A 17,904-nucleotide genomic window follows, 5' to 3' on the forward strand; every position below is an offset into this window, starting at 1 on the left:
CCACCCCCCTTTTCATTCCATTTCTCGTTTGAACACATGACCGCAGCTCATCGGCCTTAGTTCACGTAATGACCATATTTAGATGAGAGCGGGGTTGCAGAGAGAGAAACGGACGCCGGGCCGATGTCGTGGCGAAGCCCAGAAGCAGCACAAAACCTGGATGAGCGTCAAAAAAACAGCGGAGCAGATTTCCCCCCAAAATACAGCCGTAAACCACTCCGTCTCAGTTTCGGTATTTAACACACACACACACACACACACACACACACACACACACACACACAGCGCAGAGGAACAATGCCTGGATTCTCACACTATCGACACAATCCAGTGAACGCCCGCGGGGTCTTTTTCACCGCAGTCACAGCGCGGTGCATGCCACAGATGCCTCAAATCTCCCCGTTTTGAGAGATAACCGCCGCTTCTGCTGTGTGTGTGTGTGTGTGTGTGTCTGTATCCGTCGGACAAGTGACAAGGGAACAGCTGGGAGACCTTGGGCCATAAAACAGGGGCGTGTGTTTCAACACAAGGTTCACTTGACGTTTGCGCTTTCTCCTCGGGGAAAAAAACGGTAAAATGCTCAATTGTGCAATGTGTTAGTTTAGTGTACTGGAATTGATCCGCCGCTCTGTAACAAACCTGATGAGCCGAATTCAGGAGAGTCAGGAATGTTTCTGCGTCTCCCTAACGCCGCCCCTTTACTTCTAATTACTCGTTTCACGTCGCCGTCGGTCCGAGAGAAGAAATCCCCGCTCTTACTTTTCACCGTTGTTGTTTCTCGTCCGTGGTATTTTCTGCACATGCCCGGTGTACGTGAACCGTCACGTGATATATGCGTTTTCAGGTGTGTGAGTAGGTCTGTCACAATAATGACGTTATCGACTAATCGCACAATACATGAACATCAACTCAGTCATTTTTTCATCAGTCAAGAATGAATGTCAACAAAATTCCAGCAAAATAGCTATTAATAACTTTATTGTAAGTAGTGAGGTCTAGAGGAGAGTTTCTCGCCCCTTTACCCCTGATGTATGAGCTAGGGTTATTTATTTGTTTGATTGCAGTGATCATTTTTTGAAACCAACGTATTGTTCGTTTTGATAAGTTCGAAAAAATGTTAAGTTTAGTGTGCAACAACGAACCCTAACCCTAATCACAACCCCAACCGTAACCGTAACCAAATCAAACACAGCATTTCAACGCTTTAAAAGTGTCAAATCCCCCCAAAAAATATGTGCAATGTCACGTCGTTGCCCATCATCTTTTTGAATTCCAGGACACGGGACGATACGCGCGAGCAAGCAGCGGACCAATGAACAAGCTCATTCCCATCGCGTTCTCGGCCGCAGACGTACCTCTTGCTCGATCTTCTCCCTCTTAACCATTGACACGCAACCTATTTGGGTGTTTTGGGGAAAAAAAACAACTAGTCGTGAATCCAAAAAGCGTACTGCCCTACATGTCGAAAACGTCTCCTTTTAACAGACGAGCCAACACATCACCTCATCTAAAATGGCCCAGATAGTTTCTTACTGAGCCTCAATCCCCAAAAATCATTTCATGCATGTCATGCTCAGATTAGGAACAGGGGATAACAGAAAATCCATGAACCTGCAGCCGGGTGCCAGCAGTGTTTGTTGTTTTGGAAGTGGACAAAAAAAAAAAAGGAAAGAAAGAAATTCCTTAATAGGCGCCGGGTTTAAGGCGGCGCGGCCAGCTGCTCGGCGCCGTGAGCCCCGGAGATCTCATAGGATTTTTTTTTTTACAGCGGGGTTTGTAACGCTGTGGCGTTTGGCAAACAAAAGGTGACGTGAACTCGCTGGCAGTTGGCTGCTTTTTTAGCAAAAAATACCAGTGGTGAGAAACACACACACACACACACACACACACACACACACACACACACACACACACACACACACACACGCTTGCAGTGAAAGGGATGAGGCCTCGTAGCCTCTGATCCTATTATAGAAGCCAAAGCGCCGCGGGCTCCTGCGAGACTGGGAGAACGGGTAAACATGATGCTTTTTTTACGGGGAATCTTCCTGCGGTGTGGCGAGAGAGAAAAAACATTGCAATGGAACGAATTCTTTTCAGGTGATCTCACCTTTCTCTCTCTCTCTCTCTCTCTCTCTCTCTCTCTCTCTCTCTCTCCCGAGTGTTTTCAGGAAGTGACAGACAGACGTCCCCCACACACTCACAGAGGGAGAAAGAGAGAGAGAGAGAGAGACGGAGCCTCTCTGCTAATCTCGCCTTGTTCCTTCATCAGATAGGCATGCAAGTGTTTTGGCCCAGAAAGCGTGTGCGCGCAAACTATCTGTGCAGTTTGTTGGTTTGTGGAATGCTTGGGATCGCCTCCATGGCAACAGCCGTGTGTGTGTGTGTGTGTGTGTGTGTGTGTGTGTGTGTGTGTGTGTGTGTGTGTGTGTGTGTGTGTGTGTGTGTGTGTGTGTGTGTGTGTGTGTGTGTGTGTGTGTGTGTGTGTGTGTGTGTGGTGGTAAATATTGACTTCAACGCCTCCCCATCCCTGTGTCTTTCTGTGACAGGAGCCTCTGGAGGAGGGGGGGGGGGGGGGGGGGGGGGGGGGGGGGGGTCGGTACACAGGCTTTATCCAGGAATCAGCAGAGTCCTGCCATCGGGGGCGTGTGTTTACCTTCGTAGCTCCAAAGAGCTTTTTCTGGGTCTGGAGTGGCTCAGCGTTTGACTCAGTGTGCACTTACAATACAAAGTAGGTTGAAATCCCAGAAGCTTTTTTTAGGACATCCTCTCTCTCCCTCTCTCTCTCTCTCTCTCTCTGCGCTGTGTGACTTCACCTTACCTCTTTGTAATGTTCAACACTAATGGGTATAGCCCCGAACGGGAAGTGCTGCAGAAACCCGTGCCGGTGCGCAAACACGTCCGAGCTTCCAGTTCCTGCATTCGTGTTTGTTAAAGGGGGATTGATTCAAGATGAGGTTCAACTGTACTCATTCAACACGTCTGATCAGAACCAGGAACTCGCCCGCCTTATGTGGCACACGGTGAGCAACGAGCTTCTTAATTAAACTCTGTGACTTGCTTGTAAAGTGTTCTAGTTGCTCTCAGTGGAGATTTCTTTTTCTTTTCTTTTTTCTTCTTCTTTTTTTTTTTTGCTGTGTTCTCACAGCAGACGGATTTGTCGAGACAGGATAAGAGAAGTGCTTGGCAGACGAGAAGCAGCAGCAGCAGCAGCAGCAGTAGTGGTTTGACCAGTCTGTCCCGCCTTGTCATTGCGGCAGCCGCGTTGTTCGCAGGGCCCCAGCTGGAATGTCATCACAGCGTTTGGCGAACACGATTAGGGAATAGATGACGATAATCTGGACGGAACAAGCAGCGGCTGGATTATGCTGCGACTGGTGGTTGTTGACGCAGGAGCCAAAGCCTCCCCCCCCCCTCCCCACAGTAATTACATAGAGACCATTAAGATGAAGGAAAAATACATGCACCGGGCTGACAACAGGATCACATGCGCTCGCTCGACGCAAGGCGAGGACACGTGTATCGCAGCGTTCCCCTGTGAACGCACACGTACTTCGTATCCCCTGAGCCGAATCGGTTGCCGTTGGAATGCAGCAAAAAAAAACCCTGTTGCATTTATTCTCCTCTTGTTCCTGCTTTCCAGCACGCACGCACACACACACGCACACACACACACACACACACACACACACACACACACAGACAGTGCGGGGCGGTATGACCAAAAATGTGTGTCATGGAATCCTTTGAAGATTCTGGGTATTTTTTTGGGGGGGGCACGTCTGGGCCTGAGCACAACATTGCTGGCCTTGGTGCTGACATGCTAATGCTAGATGTCCGGGCAATGCTATAGGGAAGTACACGGGAAATAAACCCCCAGGCAGATAGGCACATACCGGGTTCACCAGCTTCCTCTGCCTCCTCCCTCCAGGGATCATTTCGACGTCGCCTCGTTCGAGGGGAACGAGCAGCTCCCTGCGGAAAGGAAAACACTGTCATTTTTTTTCCTGCATGCGACACAAATACAAAGTGTCGATGCAACAGCTTCGCTGTCGTAATGGCAGCATTGCGGCAAAAAACGCTCAATCGTGACCTTTAATCCGTTGCTGCCTGAGGGCGCTAGAGGCCCCGAGTGGACGTGGATTGTCAGAACATGCCCCCCAATCCATGTGTTAGACCACAGGCCGATAGCAGGTGGAGGTGATGGGTTTCTACTGTAGCTGTCATCGCCACGTACAGCGCGAGTCGCAACTTGCCCGTTCACGCAGCAGAGTTCCTCCGTCTCCCTCAGTATTACTTTGCGTTCGCCTCGGCCTCGCGCTGGGAACTCTCTCGTTACGACTGGCACACAGAACCTCTGAAGAGAGCTTGTTCAAGTTTGATGTTTCGCGGACTGTTCGATTCCTTGATCCCCAAGGACGAAAAGTTTTTTTTTCTCGGTTTTTTTCTGAATGAGCCCCCGTAGAGCAATCGTAGAGTTCATTGCAAAGCCGGTATTGTTGGGGAAAAACTGACCCGTGTCGTGATCCTGCCGCCGACAAAAGCCTCCCATCGGTGAACGACACCTCCTCCTTTTCTTTTTATTTCCGTGAGAGAACACTATTCAGAGATTGTAATTGTTTTTAAAAGCAAGCAAAAAACGGGATACGCAGCATCCTGTGGGGTGCAGGAACAACCCCGGCAGCGATATTAAAAGACTATTCCCCATTTACCGAAAGCCCAGGAGACTTAAAGGATTTGGAATTCATCGCCAGATCTTATGCATAATTAAGCAAATCCCCCATCCACCCTCCCCAGCCACACCCCCGCCTCGCCAGAGGGATTTTCATGCAGCGCTGCTCCTCAGACAGTAGCTGTTGTTACAGTACCTCAGCGCTATTAGGGCCAGAATCAGACTCTCATTATCGTTAGTTACCGCAGATGATACACACACACACACACACACACACACACACACACACACACACACACACACACACACACACACACACACACACAGACACAGAATCCGCTTAATCCGCCTGCAATGCATGACATTGTTTGTCTTCATGACTTATTTTCCCATATTTCCAAGTGGCTTGTTAGAGCTCAAAAGGACGCAAGGATCTGGCAGCATGCGAGCCACAGGCCACTTTCTGTGCCTTGTTTGTGCCGCCTGCTGCGAGCCGACAAAAGATGGCTTTGTTGGAAACTGTGAGCGTGCGAAGAACAAGCCAGAGACTCTCTCTCTCTCTTCAAGCTGCGTTTTTTTCCTGGTGCGGTCTCTCCTCTTTCCAGGAGCTTTCAGTGTGTTCGTCTGGGTCCAAGGTCTGAGTCTCCGGATGGATGGATCACATCAGATGCTTTGTCACAGGCACAGCTTTTTGTCCCGCAAACATATTCAGCATATCAGCACAAGTCAGCATTATCGAGGCGTGGTCTGTCCACTTGATGTGTTATTCAAGCACTATCTGAGTTATCTCGACGAGGCGACACCTCCCAAGGGAAAGTATTATCCGCGTGGAATCGGGGGGGGGGGGGGGGGGGGGGGGGGGTTAAGGCTTTTGCACTGCCACTCACTCGAGATGAGAGACGTAGCGTCTCTGCTGTGCGCTGCCTCGAAAAATTGGCTTATTAACCCGCCTGCTCGGGTTGTGGGGGACGCCAAAAACACACACACAAAGGGCGACTCCCCGAACCATCTTTGTTTCTGTGTGCGCGTCAACCTGCCCCGCGCCGTTCCACTCGCTGCGATGCGACCTCCCTTTTTTCACGCAGACATGCCCTGGAGGGGGGGGGGGGGGGGGATATCGACCGCGCGGCCCCATTGACCCCTCTTCACTTCCGCTTCCTCCCCCAACTCGCCCATTCCCGATGCCAACCAGAAAATGAGCACCCGCCCCCGCGTCGCCCTCCTCTCAATTCCTCGCTGCATGTTTTTTAAATATTTATCCCTGAGCCGCATCGCTGCTCCTCTGGTCGAGCTCACACGTGTGCGCTTGCACATACTCGTGAACAGACGGCAAACACACCACCAGTACACTTCGCTCTCCCGTGTTGCCTCATCCTCCCCTCCCCTGGCAGATTGCCATCCTGTCGAAAAAGTGCTCCGGGCGAAAAAGGGAGCCGGCGTCCGCAGTGACTGACAAGAACCAGTGACAGTCTCCCTAATTTTTTCCCCCTGCCGGGTGAGCGGAGTGTGCCACACATTTTCCACCATATGTCACTGCATTGCTCTTGACGACTGCACGCAGGCCTGCTGAAAACCTCTGTGTGTTGTGGCTTTGTGTCTCGTTCGGGACTAGACTCTTTGACTGTCGCCAATGATCCCGGCCTCGCTGCATCGGCTCCCCCCGGTGTGTTCGGCCCCGACAGATGCACGGTTGCCTCCTAAATAACCACCGTCAGTCAGCCAGGCAGGGGGCTAAGTAGCCTGACACCCGTCCGCATCCATGTTGACCCCTCATGTGCTTATCAGAAGGGCTCCCGCGGGCCACTCCACCTCGGTGTTTCTCTTCAAATTAGCATTTCCTTGCGGACTCCCCGTGGCTACATCTCTCCATGATAGCGCGGGGCTGCAGTCCCTAAATTATCCCTCGGCTTAGTGTAATGATTTTGCTGCGCTAAGCTGTGATTAGAGCTACTCCGTGAGCCCGAGTGGGGCTGGGAAAGCGTTTTTCCCGAAATTGAAGAGGCCCAGGGAACAGCCACAACGATCCACAGCGTGCCCTCCCGACCTTGGTCTGTCCCCGTCGGGTCTCGCGGTTAATTGCTCGGCGAGGATCGCACAAAGGGATCAGTCGCTGCAACACGGAGAAGGCAACTAATGATTTGTTATCAATTAATCCATTGATTATTTTCACCATTATAGCTGGTGAACGGGGGTCACTTCTAGTTACCCAACTCCGCTGCTCTCCTCAGCTCTGCGTGGAGCGTTTTAGCACCTTTCAGTGGATTGTTTTGATTTTTTTTGGTGGAATATTTTTGCTTCTCTCACCGGCTTTGTTATCAATGCAAACTTCCTCTTCAGACAAAGTTGGCAACGCTGGTGGAGACCAAAAAATGTTTGAAAGGGGAATGAATATCTGACTTTGCATTCGTCAGGCGGCCGAAGACAAACTCTTCTGCTGCCCCGTACGGTGTGCGAAACACGCAATTGATGCAGGTTTAAAAGATTGATTTCTTGAGTTTTAAAAAAATGTTGTATCGTAATTTTACGTCTCCAGTTTACCCATAAGGTCCAACTCACAGATTTCAAAGTCAAGTCAAAGTCGCTTCATTGTCATTATATTGTGGGGGTCAGACAACGATATTTTGAGCGTCAGATAAAAAACAATTACAACAATTAAAGACATAAAGTGACAGGTGTTCGGTCTACAATGATATTAAAACAGAAAAAAAACATACAGTAGGGTTCATTGGATGTTTGGCATTTTTCCTATGAAACATGACAACAGCCGGGCTGTGTTTAGTTCCCGCATAATGATGGAAGTGACACGGAGCTTTTACTGCACTTAACTCATCTGTAAACGATCTGCATGAAAAAAAAGCCAAGAGAACGACTGTGACGCCGCATCTGTCTGACACGTGTGTGTGTGTGTGTGTGTGTGTGTGTGTGTGTGTGTGTGTGTGCGCGCGCCCGTGTGTGTGTGTGCTGGTGGCAGTGTGGCAAAGTGGATCTCGTGTTCGTGTTGAAACCAAAGAGCGACAGCTGCTTCACCATCCGTGGGGTAGTTATGCTTCATGTGGTCGACATAACTGTGAATGTGTGCGTGTGTCGTGGTGGGTTTAGAGCCGTGGTCTCCAGCGCGTCTCTGGTTTCGGCATCTGGCCTTGTGGCAGTTGGAAGGAATTTTTCCAGAGAATTGTATTCTAATAAAATCACACAAGGAAACAAGTCTATTTGATGTCGAATTATTATGATGTCGTTTATCTCTTACAGTGCCTGGAAATTGACTTTCTTCCGTGTCTTCTGCCTCTGTCCTTGAATGCACAGGCCTTGGCCATGGGGGGATCCAAGAGCAAGCCCAAGGATGCGGGCCATCGAACCCGCAGCCTGGACGTCAACCTCAGCGCCGGAGGAGGGGTCGGTGGCCACCACCTCAGCTCCAATCAACAGTCCCTGGTGCCCAACCGTAGCCCCACCATGGACGGGGGTCTCGGTGGCAATCCGTCTTCGGCCAATAACGCAGAGCTGAGCCTGTTCGGAGGAGTGGACAACAACGCCGTCACCTCTCCGAACAGAATCACACTGGCAGGTCAGCACAATGCCTCAGTCTTCTTTCAGTCGTACATGTCATGGTTTATTGTTTTTAATTCTGTGCCCTGCAAACTCTCTCGCTCCACCAGGAGGTGTGACGACCTTCGTGGCGTTGTACGACTACGAGTCTCGGACAGCCTCGGATCTGTCTTTCAGGAAGGGCGAACGTCTCCAGATAGTCAACAACACGTAAGAACTGTCACACGTCCCTTGATGATTTTTTGTGTGTCATCTTTCTCACATACACATGGAAACGAATAAACTCAAGAGTAGTCCAATATCACTTCTTTTCTTTTTTTTTAAACCTACTGCTCAGTTTTCTCACTGGCGGCTCAAACGGTAACGACTCGGCAAAGCTTGATATTTTTGTTTTGTGTCAACTGACACATTCCTGCACATTTATTTTTGCTTCCTTCACAAAAGCTTCTCTGAGACTGTTTACACCTTTATGCGAGACCTCATCACTCAATATACAAATCCGACCTGTTCAATGATAGATCAATGATGGGAGATATGGCGGTTTTTAAAACAGGGGCGTGCTCTACGAAAATCCATAGAGGTGCAGTGAACCGCGTGACGTGGTGCTGCACCGCCAGAGCCGCTCGCCCGACTGACAAACCACTGACCTAGAAGGCAGGAGCTGAGAACAATAGTGGATTATCGCTGCATCTGGCCCCTCGGGCCGAAGATCCTGGATCATTTATTGGGTCAAGTGCACCAAGAATCCACGAAACAACTCTAGAGAGTAGTCGACTGGTTATCACAGTTCTGATTCAGTCCAATTAAACGTATTCACGTGACCTGATAGGTTTTTATTGTTATGATAATATGTGTTTACCTCATTATTGTCTCTTCACTGTCTCCAAGTTATGTAACGGTTTAAATATTTCGGTTTTATCGTACTTGTACTACAGCTGTGTTCTGCTCTGTGTATAATCTGCCACTGCTCATAACATTGCTCTCTGTATTTCTTGACATCCACCCTCTCTTTTCACCACTTCCCCCTATTCATCTCTCTCTCTCTTCTCCATTTCCCCGTCACAAACCATCGCGATTTTTTTTACACAGGAGGAAGGTGAACTGCAGGTTTGTGAAGCTTCCTCTGCAGTTGTCTGTGAACGTTGCCGCCCGTCCGCCCCGCGTGTGTGTTCCTTCCCCCGGCACCTGAAGCATTTACTTTTTGCACCGTAATACCACGTCACTTGTTAGAGAGGCACAAGCCACGTAACTCATGCCCTCATGATCCCTGTAGTGCAGTGAAGTGTGTGTGGGGGGGGGGAGTTTGTGCGAAGCCTTGCAGCGCTACGATCAATTCAGGTCAACTGGAGGCAATTCATGTAAACAAATCCCAATTCTACTTTGATTTTCATACGTGAATCGAGTGCTGCAAAGCTACGGCAGCTCGTCCCCTGATACGGTCTAGGATACATGCACCATCCCTCCCTGTTATCATAGCCACATTAATGCATGTTTGTATCTACTAAGTATGTATATATTTATTTATTTTAACAGTAGAGACACTTGGGCTCATATTTATCAAGCTTGTCCGGGAGCCGAGAGCTCCTTCACAGTAGGAACTGTTCATGGTGTCATTCACACACACACAGTGGGTGTTCAGTGGTCCACATCGCTCTATGTATACTCCGAGACACTTGATAAACACCGGCCCGAGTGAAAAAAAGTCACAAGGACTGTGTTTATTTGTGATATGGGGGTGTGCGATGAGCCTCGGTTGACGCTCATCTGTGTTTCCGTTTCATCGTTGCAGGGAAGGCGACTGGTGGCTGGCGCGCTCCCTGACCACCGGAGAGAACGGTTACATCCCCAGCAACTATGTGGCCCCGTCCGACTCCATCCAGGCAGAAGAGTAAAAAAAACAACAACCTTCTTTTATTATTTTTTTCTCTCTTGTTCTGTCTCTTTTATCTGGGTTTTTTTTTCCGCCGAGTGCATGTGAGAAGAATTAACGAAAGTGAAATCACTTTCTGTGAATGTGATTTCACTTTCACAGAAAGTGAAATCACATTCACTTTCTGTGAATGTGATTTTTTTAAATGCGCTCTTAAAGGAATAGTTTGACATTTTTTGGGGGGTTAGATCAGAAGATCATTCCCCACTCAATTTAAATATGGAGCTTTAGCCAACCGTCCTTTAGCTCACTAATAAACACGTTATATATCTCATTTGTATAATCAACACAAAAGCTGAAATATAAAAACATAAATCAGTGGCTTTACAGGAGATTATGCGCAGGGCTGTTATTTGGCTGGCAAACAGTAACTTCCTGGAGTCTCAGCTGGATGACTGTGACGACAGGAAGTCATCGCAGCCGCATGAGACGTACTGTAGTCCTGTACATACTGTAAACCCCCCCGCTGATGGGTAGATATTTCTTGGGGGAATAGAACCAGTAAGGCTAACTAAATATAGCATCATATTTACAGTCTTAAGTCTTTGGTATTCACTGCTGTCTTCTCCCGGAGGGAATTCGCCGCTGATCTTTACAGGCTTACCTGCTTGCTTGTACAATGGAACTAACTTTTTTTTATATATAACACACCCGCTTCTCACTTTTCCCTCCTGCTGCCCCAGTCATCTCAGACTGTCTCTAGAGTCCAGGTAAGCAGCTGTCACACTGTAATGCATCAGTATGCATTGCATGTGAAATTGGCTCAAGACAGAATATTTAACCGCATGAAACTACCAGCAAAGACTCACCCTCGCTTCGTCGCTCCTTCTCTCCCCCACCCCCCCACTGCATACGTCGTCTTCTTCCCTTCACCCTCCTGCCTTCGTGTGTCCCATGTGTTCTTCGTTTCTTTTTAAAATCTCCTCATCGCCAGGTGGTTCTTTGGCAAAATCACGCGCCGCGACTCTGAGCGGCTGCTGCTGAGTCTAGAGAACAGGAGAGGGACTTTCCTGGTGCGGGAGAGCGAGACCACCAAAGGTGAGTTGTGCGGACCTCTTATCCAAAGAAAACAAACTCCACACTAACGCTGTAGATATTCGAGCTTTTCAGACCTCAGTACTGCCTGAGTCCCGACCAAAATGTGTCCATGGACCCTCTTTTTTTCAAGGATTTAAAAAAAAACCCAACATGTTATTGTTTGCTAACTTTGCCCCGCTGATATATTGGTTGGCCGATAACATAATACAATACTAGCCTTTCACACACATCAATTTGTTTAGAGCCCGACCGATATTATCGACCAACTGATATGAGCCTTTAAATGTGCATTTATGTTTACATTTTGGGTTAAATAAATGTTTATTTTCTTAGTTCAAGTGCTATTTATTTAGTTGTATTTGTTTTGTTTTTTCAATTTATAATTATTTATGATAACGTTTATGGTTCAACTGTATTTGAACTAAATTCAAATACACACATGCATACATACATACATATATATATATATATATATATATATATATATATATATATATATGTTTATCCGCCTATGTATCGGTATCGGGAATCTAATATCGATATTGGCATGGGCCCCCAAAAATCCATTAGAAGAAAAATTTCCGTTGCCTTTGCAATGAAAAAAACATTTATTTCAATGATTCTAATTCTGATTTTAAAATAATAATAAAAACAGATAAAATAATGGATTAGTAATTGATTACTAAATTAATCGCCAACTATTTTTGACAATCGATTAATCGGTTCAAGTAGTTTTTATGAAACAAAAAAGTCAAAATTCTCTGATTTCAGCTTCTTAAATGTGAATATTCTCTGGTTTCTTTGCTCCTCTGTGACGGTAAACCAAATATCTTTGGTGTGTGGACAAAACGAAACATCATCTTGTGTTTGGGAAAAAAGTTCGACATTTTATGGACCAGACAACTAATCGATGCATCGAGAAAAATAATCGACAGATTAATCGATAATGAAAATATTCGTTAGTCGCAGCCCTAAATTATTCATAACAGGGTTGGAGGAAATACATATAATGGTGAAAAATACTTATTCCTTCGTATTGATCAAGAATCCGACTTCAAGAACATTTTGTCCTGGAAATGTTCTGGAAATGTGCCAAAACTTTATTTTTACACCACTGATTCCCAAAGTTATATTTTTTCTGCCTTCTTATATATATATATATATATATATATATATATATATATATATATATATATATATATATATATATATATATATTCAGATCTGAACATGAAGCAGAGTTTGAATCCTACGTGACATGTCCGACTAAAAAATGCACCGAGGAGAAGAAAGACGTGATACCCCGCTGTTCACTGCGCCGTGGCAGTGGTGTGGCAGTGTGGGTGCAGAAGAGAGACAAATCAGGCAGAAGAAGAAAAAAAAAAAGGGACTGGATGTGAGTGACGCCTGTGGGACTCAGTCTGGAGATCGTCCTGATGGCAGCTGCTCTTCATCTGAGACTGCTTGCGGAAAAAAACGCAGCCCATATGTGTGTGTGTGTGTGTGTGTGTGTGTGTGTGTGTGTGTGTGTGTGACGAACGTCCACGTGTACGTTACAGGATTCTCTGTTCTGGGATACATGTGGATTCAACCTCTGTATAGAGTGAGAAGAGGGAACAAGGAGACCGAGGAGAGGTAGAGGGCGGGTGAGCCAGACGGAATTAGGTCAATGTGGAGCTGAGGCTGAGGACTGAGGCCATATCACCCAGTTTAAACATTAGGAAGGGGGGGAGCGATGCACGGGGCTGCGCCGTGATTCAGACCGTTTTTCCACTTGATGCACGCTGCCCTCTGGTGGTGCAACAAGCAAATTGTGTCCAAAAAAACTAACATCCAATTACTCTTTTTTTCATTTATTTTTTGATCCAGACCAGTGATTGTATGGATGTTGTATGTTTCTGCTGTGCATCTCTGCAGGTGCCTACTGTCTGTCGGTGCTGGACTATGACAACACCAAAGGGCTGAACGTGAAGCACTACAAGATCCGGAAGCTGGACAGCGGAGGCTTCTACATCACATCCCGCACGCAGTTCAGCAACCTGCAGCAGCTCGTCAATCACTATCGCAGTGAGTAGTTTCTCTATCCGTCTTCGTTGTCATATTTCTGTGTCTTGTACACTCTTGACGATTATTCTTCGATCAAGAAGGAAGCTTGACCCTGTCCTTGCCTCGTGTCCTGTCTCCCCCACCCCCCAGAGCACGCTGACGGGCTGTGTCACAGTCTAACCGACATCTGTCCTGTGCTGAAGCCTCAGACTCAGGGACTAGCCAAGGACGCCTGGGAGATCCCCCGAGATTCCCTCCGCCTCGACCTCAAGCTTGGACAGGGCTGCTTCGGAGAGGTTTGGATGGGTGAGACGTGTTTTTACCGTCTATTCCTTGAACTTGACAATAGAAACAATGTCTGCTGGAGAAAAAAACTCCACCATGACGTCACCCATTGGTTAGTGAACTGCCGTTTTGAAGCCTTGAGTTTTGGTCAACACCATCTTTTTTTTTATGAAGCTAGAAGTAACCATATTCTGAGGAGCGTGGGGTGGAGCCTGATTCAGACTGTGCTCATCCATCACCATTATCAACCTACACCTGTGGCCCTCACTCATTGGACGGTAGAAGCGGTCAATCACGCTGCATCCACGGCCAAATGCCTGCCATGCCCTATCGTCCATTTGACTCTAAATGGGACCATCATTTACAAAATGAACATTGAAGAAGACTTGAAACTAGAGATTGAACCATAAACTCCTCAGGAAAATATGTAGTGATGTTATAAATCAATTGAGAAGTAGAGTCATTTTCTCATATACCTCTATAGAAACTGACTTTTCTTTTTGCAACCAGTCCAGTCGCCCTCTGCTGGTCATTCCAGACAATACAAGTTTTAGGGACCTCCCAATGGACTTCACTTCCCGGACGCTGTGCCTACGTCCTTTTTTTTTATATACAGTCTATTATTGCTGCAGATTCTCTTGTCCCATTAAAATGCACAATTTACTCTTTAAAAGCTTTTCAGGAAAAGCTCATTGGTTATTTATTTATTCATTTAAATGTGTTGTTATTATAGTCGACAACTGATATCACCTAGAAAATACTGTTGTGTCATGATCCTTGTCGGTAAGACAACTGTAGAATTCTTCATAAATGCCATAGCAATGCATATTAACAGTATGTTCACATGTAGAAACAGTTACAGTAGATATGAGATTTGATATTAAAGAATGTGAAAGGAAAACCAATGTGTTATTGATTTAGTTTCGGATGCATAGTTTTTACTGGAAGCTAATGAGTTGATTGAGTTGTAACAGCCATGACTGATTATGTTTTCTTCTTTTACCAGGGACATGGAACGGGACAACGCGCGTGGCGATCAAGACGCTGAAGCCCGGCACCATGTCCCCGGAGGCGTTCCTCCAGGAAGCTCAGGTCATGAAGAAGCTGAGGCACGAGAAGCTGGTCCAGCTCTACGCGGTGGTGTCTGAGGAGCCGATCTACATCGTCACCGAGTACATGGGGCAAGGTCAGCATGAGCCACCGTGGCGTCGTTGAAAAATGGCGTTTGAGTTTGAATGTGAGTGAGGATTAGTTATGATGTGCTGAGGCCGAGGATAACCAGAGATGTTGTAAACCTGAATGACCGGAGTGATTTGTTTTTGCGAAGGGAGCCACTCGGTCAGGCCAAGCTCTGGTGCGTTTACTCCCTGCAAAGACATGTAGAAAATGTTATATTTAAGCAAAAACAAAATGCCTCAAATCTTTGATTAAATTCACTTCAATACATATGTACAACAAAATGAAGAATTTTCGAACTCACAGATGTTTAATTTAAGATTTCATCAGGGAATTACCACCAGATAAAAAGCCTCACACAGTTTTGTATTAACCTGCAGTATGTGTCGCTGCTAACAGGTAGCCTACTGGACTTCCTGAAGGGCGACATGGGTAAGATGCTCCGCCTCCCCCAGCTGGTGGACATGGCCTCACAGGTCAGTGGAAAATATAGATGAAAAACATATACTACTGTTTCGCTTACATCCACTTAAAAAAAAACAACAACATATCTGCAGTGTCTTTCCTTATTCACAAAACTCCTGCCTCTCCCTCAGATTGCTTCGGGGATGGCCTATGTGGAGAGGATGAACTATGTGCACCGGGACCTCAGAGCTGCGAACATCCTGGTGGGAGACAACATGGTGTGCAAAGTGGCCGACTTTGGTCTGGCTCGCCTCATCGAGGATAATGAATATACTGCCCGGCAAGGTAAGATGTAGTTACGCGCGGTTTCACCACAGGAAACTTTAAGATTTATGCAGTAGACGTGATGTAGTCTGAGCTACAGTGATCATATGTCAACCTGCTGATAAACCCGTCCTCTTGCAGGGGCCAAGTTTCCCATCAAGTGGACGGCGCCTGAGGCCGCTCTGTACGGCCGCTTCACCATCAAATCTGACGTCTGGTCGTTCGGGGTCCTGCTGACTGAACTCGCCACCAAAGGCCGAGTTCCCTATCCAGGCAAGAATGATGTTTTTCTTTCTTCTTCTCAGGCCTTGTGACACTGCGGGAAAAATTAGCCGCGGACGTCATGCTCCACCAGTCACAACAGCATAGAGAATTATGAGTTTATGATTCATAAGCAGTCCCGCGATTCAAGCTGTGATTATGTCTCCTTCGGCCCCTCCCAGGTATGGTGAACCGGGAGGTGTTGGACCAGGTGGAGCGTGGCTACAGGATGCCGTGCCCGGCCGAGTGCCCCGAATCCATGCACGAGCTGATGCTGACCTGCTGGAGGAAGGAGGCCGAGGAGAGGCCCACCTTCGAGTACCTGCAGGGCTTCCTGGAGGATTACTTCACCTCCACAGAGCCCCAGTACCAGCCAGGGGAGAACCTGTAAACCGGGGGGGCCCGGACGTGGATTGCGTGCACGTGTAATGCATGCGTTAAAAAAAAAAAAAGGAAAAAAACTGAGCATGTGCATTTGCTTTGGAGAGCATGGACATGTCGCTGTATGTGTGAGGGGGATGTGCGTTCACAGTGTGACGGGGGCAGAAAGCCGACAGCAGTCTGGGGGCGATCAATCAAGTAACCGTCTGACATCGAGGATCGTCAGTGGGACATTAAAACAATCAGCCACATTCACTTCCTGCCTCATCGTCACGCCCGCCGCCATGCCGGGAAGAGGAAGGGACTGAACTGTGGTATTATTTTGACTTTGTTTTGCAGTTTGTCAATCGAGTCAACACTCCGCAGAGCCGAGCAGATTCTTCCACCTTCTCCTGTTTATGTTTGTACGGTGCCCTCGTATAATCTATACCCCCCGACGCTCTTCCTGTATCATTTAACCTGACTGATCTTGTACTTTACCAATTTCAACACTGCAAACGACAACCAGACTGTGGCCTCCGCGACTGAACACGGATTAAAGACGAGAGTTCAGACGACGAACTATAGACACAAGCATTGTCCTGCTGAAAAGCGCCACTACATGAGGTCAATTTTTCTTTTTTTTTCTTTTTTTTTGTCTGTTCCAATTTGAAACATGTGCTCAGACTTTGTCTTCCATTTCGCCACTTGAGAAGCAACTGTGAGGGGATTTACAATACATTTCCAGGATACTTTGGTGGTTGTTCTGATTAGATCTGGAGGGACCGGAAAATGATCTGGTGAAATTTTCCTCCCTAGTCTTCCCCCTGTGCAACACTGAGACACTGAGTCCTGCCACTGCTGTGAGATTTTTCCAAATGATGCGAACGCGCTCGATTCCCGTCAGAGTGAGTGGTCCCATTTATCGCTGCGAGCAACTGTACGGCACGAGGCGAAGGCGAGGGCGAGGCGGAGCACGTCTCTCTCCTATTTACTAATCGTGACTTTTCTTACAAAACAAAATGCTACTGATCACTAACGGTCGTCTCAGGATGGAGAAGACGAGAGTTTTGCCGCGAGGAATCTTTATTTTCCCGTGCCAATGAAAATCTCTTTTGTACCAAGTGTATTTTACTACTCTGAACGTTTCTTGCAAAAAAAAATTATAATTATGAGTTGCATAAGCAGAGGATTGTTTTCGAAAGATAACCCGCTGCTTTAAGAACCCTGCACCTGTTGCACGGTACCAACTGGCTCACCACTGTGGTTCCAAGGTGTCGATTTGTTGAAATTAAAAATTCTTCCATTGCCTCCTCTCTCTTCTGACGTTTATTGATAGGAAGATTTGTATTTTGAATTCGCCTCGGTACTTAGTGCGTCTGTGAGCACACTCTTACACTGGAGATATTATGTTTCTGTTATGCCTTCCTCCAGCCTGCAGGAACAGACCAGAGAGCCCCCCCCCCCCAAAAAAGCATGTATAGCAAATAAATTGGCATCCTGAAACGTAAATGTAGATATGTTTTGTGTATATATCACCTTTATAATTTATTCCTTTAAAAAAATTACCCAAATGTTTATTTTACTGTCAGCATCATTGTTCAAACTTTAATGTTCGTGGTACATGTTTGGGTTAAATAACATGTAACAGTAATGAAATGAAACATACATATTATATATATTATAGAAACACTTTTACACTACGAGTATGTTTTGTTTTTTTGTGCATGTATTTCTGTGAACTTCTCTCGGTTGTACATTTTGAATTTGACAGACAGAACTGGTGAGCTGCGGCTCCAATGCCAGCCATTTTTTTTTGTTGTTGTTGTTGAAGAAAATCAGCTCGGTCTCGCCAGATCCT

At 46.8% G+C, this 17,904-nt stretch overlaps 1 protein-coding gene across 2 annotated transcripts; it reads left to right on the top strand.

The window, feature by feature from the left end:
* Positions 1-2,828: 2,828 nt before the first annotated feature.
* On the top strand, positions 2,829-17,520 carry src (v-src avian sarcoma (Schmidt-Ruppin A-2) viral oncogene homolog). 2 transcript variants are annotated; one of them, XM_035645496.2, is made up of 13 exons: positions 2,829-3,023; positions 7,976-8,237; positions 8,329-8,428; positions 9,308-9,325; positions 10,008-10,106; positions 11,083-11,186; positions 13,104-13,253; positions 13,383-13,538; positions 14,524-14,703; positions 15,093-15,169; positions 15,290-15,443; positions 15,564-15,695; positions 15,866-17,520. In XM_035645496.2, the coding sequence occupies exons 1-13, from the start codon at positions 2,844-2,846 to the stop codon at positions 16,072-16,074; spliced, it is 1,821 nt and encodes a 606-aa protein (XP_035501389.1). In that variant the 5' UTR covers positions 2,829-2,843; the 3' UTR covers positions 16,075-17,520. The 2 variants fall into 2 exon arrangements, with proteins under 2 accessions (XP_035501389.1, XP_035501390.1); XM_035645497.2 differs by lacking the exon at positions 9,308-9,325.
* The last annotated feature ends 384 nt before the right edge of the window (positions 17,521-17,904 follow it).

This window comes from Scophthalmus maximus, chromosome 3, assembly GCF_022379125.1.
Source record: "Scophthalmus maximus strain ysfricsl-2021 chromosome 3, ASM2237912v1, whole genome shotgun sequence".
NCBI lineage: Eukaryota > Metazoa > Chordata > Actinopteri > Pleuronectiformes > Scophthalmidae > Scophthalmus > Scophthalmus maximus.

Bases quoted from the DNA above. Each gene is read 5' to 3' on its own strand.
- src (XM_035645496.2), top strand. From the start codon at position 2,844: ATGGGTATAGCCCCGAACGGGAAGTGCTGCAGAAACCCGTGCCGGTGC. The intron at 3,024-7,975 runs GTGAGCAACGAG...TTGAATGCACAG, and splicing joins CCCGCCTTATGTGGCACACG to GCCTTGGCCATGGGGGGATC. The intron at 15,696-15,865 runs GCAAGAATGATG...GGCCCCTCCCAG, and splicing joins AGGCCGAGTTCCCTATCCAG to GTATGGTGAACCGGGAGGTG.